General features: G+C 53.4%; 2 protein-coding genes across 2 annotated transcripts; one reads left to right on the forward strand and one right to left on the reverse strand.

The window, feature by feature from the left end:
• Positions 1-2,898: 2,898 nt before the first annotated feature.
• On the forward strand, positions 2,899-11,508 carry LOC137455336 (cystatin-B-like). The gene is made up of 4 exons (XM_068166059.1): positions 2,899-2,942; positions 2,995-3,108; positions 8,201-8,302; positions 10,642-11,508. The coding sequence occupies exons 2-4, from the start codon at positions 3,043-3,045 to the stop codon at positions 10,768-10,770; spliced, it is 297 nt and encodes a 98-aa protein (XP_068022160.1). The 5' UTR covers positions 2,899-2,942; positions 2,995-3,042; the 3' UTR covers positions 10,771-11,508.
• A 1,315-nt stretch (positions 11,509-12,823) lies between these two features.
• LOC137455335 (cystatin-B-like) lies at positions 12,824-14,442 on the reverse strand. Its single transcript, XM_068166058.1, has 3 exons — positions 14,277-14,442; positions 13,837-13,938; positions 12,824-13,038 (listed from the first exon to the last, which is right to left on the reverse strand). Exons 1-3 carry the CDS (start codon positions 14,340-14,342, stop codon positions 12,901-12,903), a joined length of 306 nt encoding a protein of 101 aa, XP_068022159.1. The 5' UTR covers positions 14,343-14,442; the 3' UTR covers positions 12,824-12,900.
• Positions 14,443-14,775: the final 333 nt, after the last annotated feature.

The raw sequence follows: 14,775 nt of genomic DNA on the forward strand, positions 1-14,775 counted from the left end.
CTGCAGAGCGTGCTTCAGCCTGGCACTTGGAATAGAGGGGGAGGGAGAGGACACCTGTGTCAGGTGTGAGCAGGTGAACTGTCTCCTCAGCCTGGTGGCACAGCTGAAGGACGAAGTGGCCGACCTGAAAGAGGAGGGGTCTAGGCTGAGGTCAATAAGGGAAAGTGAAAGGGAGTTAGATTCGTGGGAGAAGGCTCTGCAGATCTCCCCTGCTGAGGGAAGGGTCCCTGGAAATGGAGAGGGATGGATACAGGTCCCTGCCAGGGGTGGCAAGAGAAATCCATCCCAGCTCTCTCCTCCTCTTCTGCTGCCCTTGCATAATAAGTATGAGGCCCTGCAGGCTGAGGGCAGTGGGGATGAGAGGGCTGAGGCTGAGGAGCAGCCATCCAGAGGGGAGCCTAAGGCCAAGCAGTCCCCACCAGCTATAACGACCAGCTCCGGGGGGGAGCCTAAGGCCAAGTGGTCCCCACCAGCTATGACGACCAGCTCCGGGGAGGAACCTAAGGCCAAGCAGTCCCCACCAGCTATAACAACCAGCTCCAGGAAGGAGCCTAAGGCCAAGCAGTCCCCATCAGCTCTAACGTCCAGCTCCACAAAGAAAAGGAGAAGGGTTATAGTTGTTGGGGACTCTCTCCTGGGGGGGACTGAGGGACCCGTATGTCATCCCGACCCATCCCACAGGGAGGTCTGCTCCCTGCCAGGGGCAGGGGTTAGGGACATCACAAGGAGACTCCCTAAATTAATCCAGCCCACTGACTATTAGCCTCTGCTGGTGATACAGGCTGGGAGTGATGAGATTGACAGGAAGGGCACCAGGGCGATTAAGAAGGAGTTCAGGGCCCTTGGACAATTGATTGATGGGGCAGGAGCTCAAGTGGTGTTCTGCTCAGTTCCCTCAGTGGCAGGGAGGTACACTGAGAGGAATGGGAGAACCCACACCATCAACAACTGGCTCAGGGGATGGTGCCAGCAGAGGAACTTTGGGTTCTTTGATCATGGGACAACTTTCACTGCACCTGACCTGCTGGGTCCTGATGGAGTGCAGTTATCTAGACAGGGTAAGAGAGTCCTGGCACTGGAGTTGGCAGGGCTCATGAGGAGGGCTTTAAACTAGGTCTGAAGGGGGTGGGTGAGGATATCGGTCCCTCGGCAGAGGAAAGAGTAGGGCACAAGGCAGGGTCAGTTGAGAAGTCAGGAGCCCAGCTGCAGTGCATGTACACCAATGCAGGCAGCCTGGGCAATAAGCAAGAGGAGCTGGAGGTCCTGATCCATCAGGGTGACTATGATGTAGTTGCCATCTCAGAAACATGGTGGGAAAACAGGCACGATTGGAGTGCTGCACTGGGGGGCTACAGGCTCTGTAGGAGAGACAGGAGAGGGAGAAGAGGAGGAGGGGTGGCTCTGTATATTAGAGAGTCACTCTCTGCCACACAACTTGAGGTGGAGAAAGAAGGGATTGAGAGCCTGTGGGTTAAAATCAGAGGGCAGCCTAACAAATCTGACATCCTGGTTGGAATCTGTTACAGGCCACCCAACCAGGATGAGGAGGCTGATGAATTGTTCTACAAGCAACTGGAGGCTGTCTCAAGATCATCAGATCTTGTCCTTGGGGGTGACTTCAACCTGCCAGATATCTGCTGGGAACTTAATTCAGCAGAGAGGAGGCAGTCAGGCTCTGCTTGACCTGCTGTTCTCCAATAGGGAAGGGCTGGTGGGAGATGTGATGGTGGGAGGCTGCCTAGGGTGCAGTGACCACGAGATAGTGAAGGTTTCAATATGCAGGGAGATAGGGAGGAGCACCAACAGAACCTTCACCTTGGACTGCAGGAGGGCAAACTTCAGCCTGTTTAAGAAACTTATTTGCAAAGTCCCCTGGGTACCAGCCCTCATGAACCAAGGGGTCCAGGAGGGTTAGAACTACTTCAAACAGGAGCTCTTGAAGGCACAGAACTGGCAGTTCCCATGTGCCAAAAGACGAGCCGGCGGGGAAGGCAACCAGCCTGGATGAGCAAGCAGCTCCTGGAGGATTTAAGGGGAAAAAAGAGGCTCAACAAGGCTGGGGAGAGGCCTTGAGCACAGCCCTATGAGGAGAGGCTGAGGGAGCTGGGGTTGTTTAGCCTGGAGAAGAGGAGGCTCAGGGAAGACCTCATTGTCCTCTACAACTACCTGAAGGGTGCTTGTATCCAGGAAGGGGTTGGTATCTTCTCCCAGGCAAGCAGCACCAGAACAAGAGGACACAGTCTCAAGCTGTGCCAGGGGAAGTTTAGGCTGGAGGTGAGGAGAAAGTTCTTCACTGAGAGAGTCATTCGTCATTGGGATGTGCTGCCCAGGGAGGTGGTGGAGTCCCCATCCCTGGAGGTGTTCAAGAGGGGATTGGATGTGGCACTTGGTGCCATGGTCTAGTCATGAGGTCTGTGGTGACAGGTTGGACTCGATGATCCTTGAGGTCTCTTCCAACCTTGGTGATACTGTGATACTGTGATCTCTCCAGGGAGGAGAGGCTGAGAGATGTGAGGCTCTTCAGCTTAGAGGAGGCTGGGGGGAGACTCTTAGTAGTGCTTCTCAATAGTGCTTAGTAGTGCTTATCAATATCTGACAGGGGATTATCAGGAGGATGGGGACAGACTCTTCTCAGCGATGTCCAGGGACAGGACAAGGGGCCCTGGCCACAAATTGGAACACAGGAGGGCAGAAGGAAAAAACTTCCCTTTGCGGGTGGCAGAGCACTGGAGCAGACTGGCCAGAGAGGTTGTGGAGTCTCCGCAGGCATTGCAAAGGCGTTTGGGAACCTTCCTGTGTGGTTTACTCTGGCTGAGCCTGCTCTGACCGGCGGGGGTTGAGCCTGACGTTCTTCGCATGCGCGTTCCAGCCAAACCACAGCTCAGTGATTCCCCGGCGCTGCGCCCAGCCCCAGGCCCGGCCCGCGGCACCGCCCCGCCCCGCGGCACCGCCCCGCCCCCGGCACCGCCCCGCCCCGCGGCACCGCCCCGCCCCCGGCACCGCCCCGGCGCTGGCAGCGGGGCGGAAGGCAGCGGCTGCGGCATGTTGTGCGGCGGTGCCTCGGCGGCTCGGGCCGCCACCGACGAGACACAGCGCATCGCCGACGAGGTGAGGGCGCCGTGCCGTGCCGTGCCGCGCCGTGCCGCGCCGCGGGCTGAGCACGGGAGGAAGGCAGCCCCGGCAGGAAGCCGCGGGGCCAGGAAGGGCCTGGTGGGCAGCGCTGGCCGCAGCGGGAGCGAGGCGCAGGTCCCGGTCCCGGGCCTCTCCCGCCGGTCCTCCCGGGGCCCGTCCCGCTGGTCCCGGTGAGGGGCTGCCGGATCTCGGCCCGGGCCTGCCGGCCCTGGGGAGTGTCGCCGCGGTTGGTCTGCTTGAGCTCTGTCCCCCGCCGGGAGGGGGTGGTGGGGACCCAGGGTATTCGGCCACGGCTGTGCACTGCTTGAAGGCGGAGGCGACTTTACACCATCCTCCTCTCCCCCACACACCCCGGGCCGGTTTAAAAGCACGGAGAGTGACACACTGCGGAAAAGCACTGAGCAGTCAGTGCCTTTCTGGAGCCCTCCCTGTGCCTGCCTGGCCCTGCGGAGTTTCCTGGAGTGCGGGCAGAGCGGGTTCACCATTTGACAAAGTGATTTTGGAGAGCTGCAGAGAGGCAGCGTTGAGTCCCCAGGGAGAGCCGGGGTGCTTCCAGCTCCCGTCCTGGCCGTGCAGCTGCTGTGATCCCCACCAGGGAGGAGGTACAGCCACCCCCCTGTACATCCCAGCTCTGAAAAGTGCTTTCTCTCGAGCTTCAGCAAGGAGCTCAGGTCACAGAATGATAGAATCGTTTGGGTTGGGAAAGATCTTGAAGAGCATCGAGCCAACCGTTACCGAACTCTGCCAAGTCTGATGCTAAACCATGAGCCTTACCAGCACATCTCTGCATCTTTGAAACACCTCCAGGGCTGGGGATTCAACCCCCTGTCTGGGGAGCGTGTGCCAGCGCCTGAGAGACCCTTCCAGTGAAGAAGTGAAGTCTAATATCCAGCCTAAGCCCCCTGGTGCAGCTTGAGGCCACTGTCACTTGTTACCGTGGACAAGAAGCTGATCCCCACCCCACTCCAACCTCCAGAGTTCCCTCCAGACCCTTCACCACTTCCACTGCCCTTCTGTGGACTCACTCCAGCTCCTTTTCATTCTTTTCTCTTTTCCAGCACTCTTTCTTGTAGTGAGTGCCCCAAAACTCAACACAGCACTCAGGGTGTGGCCTCACCCATGCTGAGTGCAAAGGCACAATCACTTCCCTGCTTCTGCTGCTCCCACTACTCCTGATACAGGCCAGGAGGCTGTTGGTCTTTGTGGTCATCACCAGTGCAGAGCCTGCCTCGTGTACAGCCTGTGCTGGTTGTCACAAAATCTGAATGTTTGCTGAGACTTAGTGAGGGGAATAAGCAAGAAAACTTCTCTGCTGCTTCTGCTATTCCCTGCTGCAAAATGCAGCTCTAACCACTGCCGGTTCCAAATCCTGCTACTACTGACAGTAACTTGACTTACTGCCTGTGCTGCTGAAGGGCAGGCTCTTGCTCCAAGAATGCCATTGCACAGCCAGGGTCTGTCAAAGCACACGGGCTTGTTTCAGTCAGGGCACCTTCACTTCCTTCTGCTTTTTGGCTCTAGCAGCCAGGCTGTGTCAGGCTGGTGAAGAAAGATGAAGTTGGAGTTCCAGCTTCTTAGGCTTTGTCACAGGCCAGATTTGCTCCCCGAGCTGCAGCAGTTCCTGACCAGGTACAGAGCACCCCAAGGCACAGCAGTGGCTGGCATTAATGCACAGCTTCTAGAACCTGAGGATTCTGCATTTAAGAAAGAGAGATGTGCATCTCCTCAGCACCAGCCTCTGTGTGCAGTCATAAGAACATCACTGAGAATTGCTGAGGAAGTCACAGGTCCTGTTTTGACCTGAAAAGGCCTCCCTGTCATGTTCTGGAGAACAGGCTGGGGAGGAGTGTCTGAGGGAACTGAGGTTGTTTAGCCTGGAGAAGAGGAGGCTGAAGGGAGAGCTGGCTCTCTACAGCTCCCTGGGAGGACATTGGAGCGAGGTAGATGTTGGTCTCATCTCTCTAGGAACAAGTGAGGAGGTTTAGGTTGGATATTGGAAGAAACTTATTCAGTGTTCTCACTGGAACAGTCCCTAGGAGTGTTGTTGAATCCCCATGCCTGGAGGTGTTCAAAAGCTGCAGAGATGTGGTTCTGAGAGACATGGCTTAGCACCGGGCCATTAGTCTTGGAATTGATGATCTTAAAGGTCTTTTCCAACCAAAGCAACTACATGCTCCTATGATTCTGGAAAACCTTCCTCAGAGCTTCTCCTGGCTGAGCAAGATTTCTTTCTCATTCCTCTCCTTGCAGCAGGAATGCTCCAGCCATCTGGCTTCCTGGTGGCCCTCTGCCACCTCGGGAGTTTGTTGACATCTCTCCTGTATTTGGGGCCCAAAACCAAGCACAGCATTCCAGTGCTCTTTCACCAGGGCAGCACTCACTTGTCTCTCTCTTCTGGCTGGGCTCCTGCTGACACAGCCCAGTGTGCTGTTACCTTTCTGTCACAGTGCTGGCTCCTGTGTCCACCAGGACCCCAGGTCTAGCCTAAGCTCATGAATTAGCAAGGTGTGCTGGTAGGCCAGAGGCTCTCTGGGCTCTCCCTCCAGGTACTCCGGTCTGGCTGCCCATTCACCACGTGCTGTGGTGAGTCACTGCCACAGTGACTCCCTGACAAGCTTGCAGCTGCACATGACTCTGAGCTGGCCTCAGTCACAGAGCCCAGCCTTCAGCTTCCCGGTGGAGTTTCCCAATGTGCTGAGCTGGGGTGATTTCGAGACTTAAGAAACCAACCTTCCAGAGTGCCTAGGATTGATAAGGGAGCATGGGGCAGGATAGGGTCAGTGGGACAATACATGTCTGCCCTGCTTAGTAGCTCCAGTGATGGAAACTGAAACCCCTTGACTTGAGAAGCAGAGGAGGCATAAGGGAATCACTGCACTTTCTGGGGCTGTGCCCTTCCTTGCATCTTAGAATGCAAAGCTGCTGGGTGCACTTTGATGTCCTTGTGGTAAAAACCCCACACATGCAGAAAAGCAGCCAACCATCACTCTCTTACTTTTGATGTACTACTTGTAGCCTGGAAGAATCCTAGAGGTGTGACCTCTGAGAGAAGATGTATAGTCACAGCTCTCAGGGACAGGATGGTCACTGATGAGCTGCCCTGGAAAGGCACTGGAGTTGGTTCTGTGCCTTCTCAGTGCTGGGGAGGTGGTAGGAAATACCCTGCTGCAGGAGCTGTTTCTGCTCATGCTTTACCTGCAGTGCCTGAACAGCAGCAAGCAGACACTTGTTTTGCCCCAGGGAAGCAGTTGGGATTCAGGCAGAAGACCAAATGTCTATTTATTCCCCTTGAATTCAGGGAGAAGGCGAAGCACACCACAGAGCTGGAGGGAGACCATCTGAGCACTGCTGTTGCAGTGGGAGGGAAGGCTACCTAACGATGCAGGCAGGATGTAGACCTGTAGGCCAGGGTAGAACTATGACTGCAGCAAGGACTGCCCAGACTAATTCCTGTTGTCCTTGTAAACAAAGCCTGAGCAAGAATTCGATGTTCTGTAATGACTTCTGAATTTGAAAGGGAACTTGTGCCAAAGACCACCCTTCCTTTTCTGGGGAGACTGATGTAAATGAAACTCTTCTGCAGTCTCATGCCTGTAGCTACTGAGCCGCTCCACACTGCTGCTTAGATGTGCAGGGCAGAAGGGGAAGTGGATGCATGCATAGAGGAGAGCCTTTGTCTCAGTAAATCTTCCAGCAGACCCCACAGTTCTCCTGTGGAGGCTCCAGGCTGGTGTCATAGTATCATATTTTCATTCAGGGTTGGAAGGGACCACAAGGATCATCTAGTTCCAACCCCCCTGATATGGGCAGGGACACCCCACACTAGATCAGCCTGGCCACAGCCTCAGCCAGCCTGGCCTTAAACACCTCCAGGGACAGGGCCTCGACCACCTCCCTGGACAACCCATTCCAGGGCTTCACCACTCTCATGGGGAAGAACTTCCTGCTCCCCTCCAGCCTCAATCTCCCCACCTCCAGCTTCATTCCATTCCCCCTAGTCCTATCACTCCCTGAGATCCTGAGCAGTCCCTCCCCAGCCATCTTGTAGGCCCCCTTCAGATACTGGAAGGCCACAATGAGGTCACCTGGGAGCCTTCTCTTCTGCAGACTGAACAGCCCCAACTCCTTCAGTCTGTCCTCACAGGAGAGGTGCTCCAGCCCTCTGCTCCTCCTCCTGGCCCTTCTCTGGACACCTTCCAGCACCTCCACATCCCTCTTGGAATAGGGGCTCCAGAACTGGAGGCAGTACTCCAGGTGGGGTCTCAGCAGAGCTGAGCAGAGGGGGAGAATCACCTCCCTTGCCCTGCTGGCCACACTTCTCCTGATGCAGCCCAGGATCTGATTGGCTTTCTGGGCTGCAAGTGCACACTGAGAGCTCCTGGTGAGCTTCTCCTCCCCCAAAACCCCCAAGTCTCTCTCCTCAGGGCTGCTTTCCAGCCAGTCCCTGCCCAGCCTGCATTTGTGCCCACCTCTCCAGCCTGTCCAGGTCCCTCTGGATGGATCCCTTCCCTCCAGCTGTCTGCTGCACCACACAGCTTGGTGTCATCAGCAAACCTGCTGAGGGTGCACTCAGTGCCACTGTCCATGGCACCCACAGAGATGTTGAACAAGCCTGGTCCCAGGACTGATCCCTGAGGGACTCTGCTTGTCCCTGGCCTCCCCTGGGCCATGGAGGCATTGACAGCCACTCTTTGGGTGCAGCCATCAAGCCAGTTCCTTATCCATCTAGTGGTCACCCATCACACCCATGTGTCACCAGCCTGGAGACCAGGATGTGGTGTGGGACAGTGTGGAAGGCTTTGCTCAGGTCAGGCTGTGGTGACTGAGCCACACTCTCTCTGTCTTGGCTTTGCTGCCTGTGTGGCAGCAGCAAGATTTTTGCTCTTGCTTCACCACAGAGCATTACTGATGTTAATGTTTTGGTAAGTGGGAGAGCAGGGAACTGCCCTCTGCCTGGCAACGCAGCAGCAGGCAGCTGGAGGGTACCAAGGCATGCTGAGAGTGTAGGCCTTAAGTCCTAAATACTTGAACCTTGCTTCAGTCTTAAGCAGCCTGTTGTTTCCTTCAGGTGAAGCCTCAGCTGGAAGAAAAAGAAGGGAAAACATTTGATGTCTTCACTGCAGTGGAGTTTAAAACTCAGGTGGTTGCTGGAACCAACTACTTCATCAAGGTAGAGAACACTGGGCAATGGGATTTGTTTCATGTACAGAGTTCTAATTAGGATGTGTATTATTTGGAAGGGGGGGGTTGGGTTTTTCCTTGCCTGCAGAGGGATGCCTATGATTTGTCCTTAATAAGAAAACAATCTGAACATTAGAAAGGCAAACCTCCCCCCTCCACCTCCCAGCCTGTATGAAATGGAGAGGAAAGTTCTGCACAGAACTGCAGCATGCTAGGGGTTGGAAGTGACCTCTGAAGATCATCTAATCCAAACCCCCTGCTAGAGCAGGGTCACCTGGAGTAAATCCCACAGGAGCATGTCCAGCTGGGTTTGGAATGCCTCCAGAGAAGAAGACTCTCTCCTGGTTTCGTAATACTTCCCTGTTCTCACTGGGAGTTTTACTTGTCAGTTATTTTGTTGCAACTTGGGTTTGGGGCTGATGACACATCTGTGATGTTGAGCACTAACCACATGAAGTGAAGTCCAGATGTGGAATGAGACAGTGAAGTATCAAGCCTGCTCTGTCTCTGCCTGTGGGGATGCCACACACAAACCCCGAGCAGCTGTAATCAGAGCTCTGAAGTGCTGGTTGGGCCAGGTGAGATTAGAGCACTGGGCATGTGCTCAAGGTATTAATCACTTCTCTGCAACTCCAGTTCCCCACCTGCACATTGCCTGTCTCAGGCACAGGCAGGATTAGCAAGCAGAGAAGATTCAGAATCACAGAATGACCTTTAAGATCATCAAGCCCAACCATTACCTAACTCTGTCAAGGCTGGTGCCAAACCATGTTCCTCAGTACCACATCTCTGTGTCTTTTGAACACCTCCAGGGATGGGGATTCAGTCACCTCAGGGGAAGCCTATTTCCACTGTTCAGTTTCTTCTAACAACCAACCTAAATCTCCCCTGGTGCAACTTGAGGCCATTTTCTGTCATGCTATCACTTGTTCCTAGGGAGGAGAGACCAACACCCACCTCACTACAACCTCCTTTCAGGGAGTTGGAGAGACAGATGAAGGTTCTCCCCTCAGCCTCCTTTTCACCAGACTAAACAACCCCAGTTCCCTCACTTGCTTCTCACAAGACCTGGTCTCCAGACCCTTCTCTGGACCTGCTCCAGCACCTTAGTGTCTTTCTTATAGTGAGGTGCCTAAAACTGAACCCAGTGTGGTCTCAAGATGTGGTCTCACCAGTGTGAGGTACAAGTGGACCATACCTCCCTTAGTCCTTCTAGTCACACTGTCCCTGATACAGGCCAAGTGTTTCCATGAAGTCAGGACTCTCATTCTGGTTTAGAACAAGACTCCACCTTCAGAGGTGATGGAGGGTTTGACTGCCTGTTCAATATCTTTATTGATGAGGGGATTGAGTCCATCACCAGTAAATCTGCAGATGACACCAAGCTGGGGGGCAGGAGTTGATCTGTTAGAGGGTAGAAGGGATCTGCAGAGGGACCTGGACAGGCTGGACAGATGGGCAGAGTCCAAGGGCATGAGACTGAACACATCCAAGTGCCAGGTTCTGCACATTGGCCACAACAACCCCAGGCAGTGCTACAGGCTGGGGTCAGAGTGGCTGAGAGCAGCCAGGCAGAGAGGGACCTGGGGGTACTGGTGGACTGAACATGAGCCAGCAGTGTGCCCAGGTGGCCAAGAAGGCCAATGGCATCCTGGCCTGCATCAGGAACAGTGTGGCCAGCAGGAGCAGGGAAGTCATTGTGCCCTGTGCTCAGCACTGGTTAGGCCACACCTTGAGTCCTGTGTCCAGTTCTGGGCCCCTCAGTTTAGGAAGGACATTGAGAGGCTTGAAGGTGTCCAGAGAAGGGCAACAAGGCTGGGGAGAGGCCTTGAGCACAGCCCTGTGAGGAGAGGCTGAGGGAGCTGGGGTTGTTTAGCCTGGAGAAGAGGAGGCTCTCTCCAACTCTCTGAAGGGAGGTTGTAGCCAGGTGGGGGTTGGTCTCTTCTCCCAGGCAAGCAGCACCAGAACAAGAGGACACAGTCTCAAGCTGTGCCAGGGAAGGATTTGGGTTGAGTTAAGGAGAAAGTTTTTCACAGAAAAAGTTGTTGGCCATTGGAATGTGCTGCCCAGGGAGGTGGTGGAGTCCCTGGAGGTGTTCAAAAAGGGATTGAAGGTGGCACTTGGTTTAGTTAGTCCTGAGGTGTTGGGTGACAGGTTGGCCTTGATGCTCTCTGAGGTCTTTTCCAACCTTATTGATTCTGTGATTAAATCTCACTGATCACAGAGTGGTAGGGTTTGGAGGGGACCTCTGAATATCATCTAGACCATCCCTCCCTGCTGAAGGCTTGCTGCTGCTCAGTGGAACTCACTGTTCTTCATGCTTTGCAGGTCCATGTTGGCAATGAGGACTTCGTGCACCTGCGGGTGTTCAAAAGCCTTCCTCACGAGAACCAGCCTCTCAGTCTCCACAGCTATCAGTGCAGCAAGGCCAAGCATGATGAGCTCTCTTATTTCTAGCCAGCTTATCTTGTGGTTTCTGTAATGGTTTCTTGTCTGTGCTTTCTGGAGGCTGCACGGTGTTGATTCCTGTGCCCACAGAGGAGCAAAGAAAGTGTCTCCTTTTAAAACTTAATGCTGGAGGAAATAAAACCCCGTTTCTGTTCTGCTACTCCCGGTGCACTGCCTAACCCATGGAGCTGCACAGCTCTGCTTTCACCTGCACTAACTCTAACCCACAGAGCTGCACTGCCCTTAGGGCATCTTAACTGGAATTCTGTGGCTGGCTCCTATTGGTGGAGTTGCTTGGTCTGGGAATGGAAGGGGGAGTGACAGTCAGCTCTTCACAGCAAAGAGCAAGAGCAAACCCAGAACCTTTTCTGTGCTGGTTTGCAGCTGTATCTGTAGGTTTAACGTGGACTCTGTGTGTCATTGGCAAGGGCCTGCAGAGGGACTCTTAGAGGAAGAGGAGGGGGGTTAGAGGCTAATGAAACTAACGTTCCCTTGGTAACGGCGTTTAGCCTCTGGGAGCAGGTGCATGCCAAGACCAGCAGAGGGCGCAGGAGCTAAGGCAAACCCCAGCCTCTCCATTCCTCAGTCCTGAGGGAAAGTGCTGGAAAGGAATTCGAGATGGACAAAGATTTCTGTGCTAATAAATACTCCCCGTGAGCTGCCGTGCTGTAGGTGACTGCTGAGGTCTTCCTCAATGGACAAACACTTCTGTGCTAATAAATACTCCCTGTGAGCTGCCGTGCTGGAGGTGACTGCTGAGGTCTCGTTCTACTTTGTACTGTTTTTTCAGTACTGGTTACAGCCTTGCTCAGAGGTTGTTTCCTGTTTCCCCTCTAGTGTGCTTTATATTCTGGATAACCTTCTATTTGTTTCGTGTTTTGATTAGAAATGCTTTTAATCTGGTGAGAGACATGCAAAGCTGACAAGAAAAGCTTCAGCAACACAGAAAGGCTAAGGAAAATGGGAGCCCTCTGTGCTAGGTGCTGCAGGGGACCTGCTGCCAGCAGACACAGAAAAAGCTGAGTACTCAATGCTGCCTTTATCTCAGCCTTGATTGGTAGGAATTGCCTTCAGGAATTTGATGTCCCTAAGATGAGTGGGAAAGTCTGGAGAGAGAAGGACTTCCCTCAGCAGAGCTGGCTCAGGCTAGAGGGAACACTTAAGCAAACTGGTCTTAATGCCATGGCACTTCAGGGGTGCACCTATGGAAGCTCAGGGAGCTTGGAAAATGTCACTGCAGCACCACACTCAATGTCCTTTGAATGGTCCTGAGCATCAGGGGAGGTTGCTGAGGTGGGAAGAAAGAAAAGTGTTGCTCCTGTGTACCAGAAGGGGAATCCAGAGTGCTGCAGGGGTTGGACCTGATGATCTCTGAAGTAGGGGCCTGTCCTCTCACTCCTTCAAGCAGCTCATTCCTGACCCCAATTCAGCTCTCCTACAGTGAAGCTGCTCTTATAGAAGGGGGCAAAGTTTGGCTTCTCTCTTCCCTTCTGCCAGAAATCATCTATCCATCCATCCATCCATCCATCCATCCATCCATCCATCCATCCATCCATCCATCCCTCCATCCCTCCCTCCCCACATCTATGTGTGTATCCACCCATCCATCCCTCCCTACATTATGTATTCATCCATCCATCCAGCCTTCCCTCCATCTATATATTCATCCATCCCTCCCTCCCTCCCTACATGTATGTATTTATGTATTCATCCATCCCCTCATCCATCCATCCATCCATCCATCCATCCATCCATCCATCCATCCATCCCCCCATCCATCCATCTCACACACTTTCTAAGGAGTGTGTGTATTTAATGCACTGGGAGCAAGACCAGGGAGCCACCACCTGCTTTGTGCACAGCTTGTAGTACCTGAAGTATCTTCAGGAGGCCCCAGGTTTGTCTTGGATGCCCAAGTGCTTTGGAAAGAGCAGCTGCAGACGGTGTGCTCTGTCTTACAGCCATGGTACCCTGAGTGGCAGAGACAGCTTTAGCTTCTCAGAGCCTACTCCAGCTTCAGGCAGGCAGCAGACCTGGACACAACAGGCAGCAGATGAATAAAGAGTTTTCCCAACTGGCTTTATTTCCATGCATTCACTGGCACAGGCAGAGCTCCCACACAAGTGAGGCACCAGTTCCTCATGAGCTCTCAAAGTAGGTCAGAGGATCATCTCTGGTTTTGCCAGTCTGAAAAGCATGAAGGCGAGGACCTTGGTTCTCGTGAGGAAGGGCCTCAAACACCCTCAAGTGGACATAGTCATCATCAGACACTTGGACCTAGGAGCCAAAGCAGTGGGCAAGTAAGGATCACAGTAGGTTCAAACAGAAGGATGCTCTTACATACTTGGCAGATTAGCTTTGCTCAGAAGCTTCATTTTGGGTGCTTCTCCACTTCCACTTCAGCAGCTTTTAACCCAAGGCTGCATAGGAACTGATGTCAGAAACTGCCTACAGCCAGAGCAAAACTCATTAGACTCTCTCCAGCAGGTCTCTGTCTCTCTTGAACTGGGCAGCCCAGAAGTGGACACAGAACTCCAGGTGTGGCCTCACTAGGGCAGAGCAGAGTGGAAGGAGAACCTCTCTTGGCCTGCTCACCCTGCTCTTCTTCATTTATCCCAGAAGAGCATTGGCCTTCTTGCCTACAAAGGCACATTGCTGGCTCATGGGGACCTTGTGTCCCCCAGCATTCACAGGTCCTTCTCCACAGAGCTGCTTTCCAGCAGGTCAACCCTCTAACAGGTCCTGCTGCAGGGAGCTATTCCTCCCCAAGTGCAGGACTCTACACTGACCCTTCCTTGGTGAACTTCATGAGGTTCCCCTCTGCCCAACTCTCCAACCTCTCCAGGTCTTGCTGAATGGCAGCATAGCCTGATGGGGAGTCAGCTACTCCTGCCAGTTCTGTATCATCAGCAGTGCCAATGAGGGACTTCATAAGCACCTGGAGGTAATGCTTAACTCTAAGAGGCACATCAGATGGTTTCCTACTGCATTTGCTTCTCTGTTTTGCTATAAGCTGCTCTGCACATCACCTATGCTCTTTAGCTCCAAGTACCTCCTGCTATAATATATACAAACCTTAATGAAGTAGTTGAGCCCAGCAACCACCTGAGTCCTATATACTATGGCTTTGAAGATATCAAATGTCCTGTTCACCTTGCTTTCAAATTGTGGCTTCACCTGCAAAAAAGAAAGGGTAAAAACAGTTGGTGGGTCTCCCTTCAGCCTCCTTTTCTCCAGACTAAACAACCCCAGTCCCCTCAGCCACTCCTCACAAGACCTGTTCTCCAGACCCTTCACCAGCTTCATTGCCCTCCTCTGCACCTGCTCCCTTCACCAGCTCCATTGCCCTCCTCTGGACCTTTCCCAGCACCTCAATGTTGTTCCTGCAGCAAGTGTCCCAAAACAGAACCTGTTACTAAAGGCATGGCCTCACCCATGCTGGGTACAGTGGGACACAAGCTACAGGACTCAGCCCTTTGCACACAGACTTCATCTTTCTACAGGCCACAACTCACCTGGTCAGCAATATGCTGGACTTCTGGAGTAGCAGGCTTGGTCTCAGATAAGCCTCCAGTCATCATTGTGGCAGATAACCTCTCTGAACTGATGACAGTTAAGCAGAGGGAGGCTCAGTGCAGTCTGAGCAGAGTCACCAAGCATCTCATATATAGACAGACAGACAGATGTGTGTCATGCAGTCACATGACCTGGAACATAGGGACCCTACCATTGCTCACCTGGAGGGGAGAGAAATAAGACAGTTGGTTTAGGCTGGAACTTTAGGTTGGTTTAGCAAGAACCTCTTGCTTCTCAAAAAGTGGACCAAAGTCACACCCAGTATTTCCCAATACCATTCAAGATAAGAACAATGCCTTGAGTAATTTTCTCAGTGAAGTTCCTGTTCCACTGAAAATTGCATCATCTCAACACCCTTCCAAGTGGGAAACTGAGCAGCCTGCAGTGTATTTTCCTTGGGCTTTCCTTCCCTCTTCCTGACCACAATGGGCTCAGGGT

This window comes from Melanerpes formicivorus, unplaced genomic scaffold (assembly GCF_026170545.1).
Source record: "Melanerpes formicivorus ecotype bairdi unplaced genomic scaffold, bMelFor1.0.p_v2 SCAF_96, whole genome shotgun sequence".
NCBI classification, from domain to species: Eukaryota; Metazoa; Chordata; class Aves; order Piciformes; family Picidae; genus Melanerpes; species Melanerpes formicivorus.

Coding starts and splice junctions, on each gene's coding strand:
- LOC137455335 (XM_068166058.1), bottom strand. CDS start 14,342: ATGATGACTGGAGGCTTATCTGAGACCAAGCCTGCTACTCCAGAAGTC. Junction 13,939..14,276: donor TCCAGCATATTGCTGACCAG/GTGAGTTGTGGC, acceptor TCTTTTTTGCAG/GTGAAGCCACAATTTGAAAG. Junction 13,039..13,836: donor GGCTCAACTACTTCATTAAG/GTTTGTATATAT, acceptor TTTGGCTCCTAG/GTCCAAGTGTCTGATGATGA.
- LOC137455336 (XM_068166059.1), top strand. CDS start 3,043: ATGTTGTGCGGCGGTGCCTCGGCGGCTCGGGCCGCCACCGACGAGACA. Junction 3,109..8,200: donor CACAGCGCATCGCCGACGAG/GTGAGGGCGCCG, acceptor TGTTTCCTTCAG/GTGAAGCCTCAGCTGGAAGA. Junction 8,303..10,641: donor GAACCAACTACTTCATCAAG/GTAGAGAACACT, acceptor CATGCTTTGCAG/GTCCATGTTGGCAATGAGGA.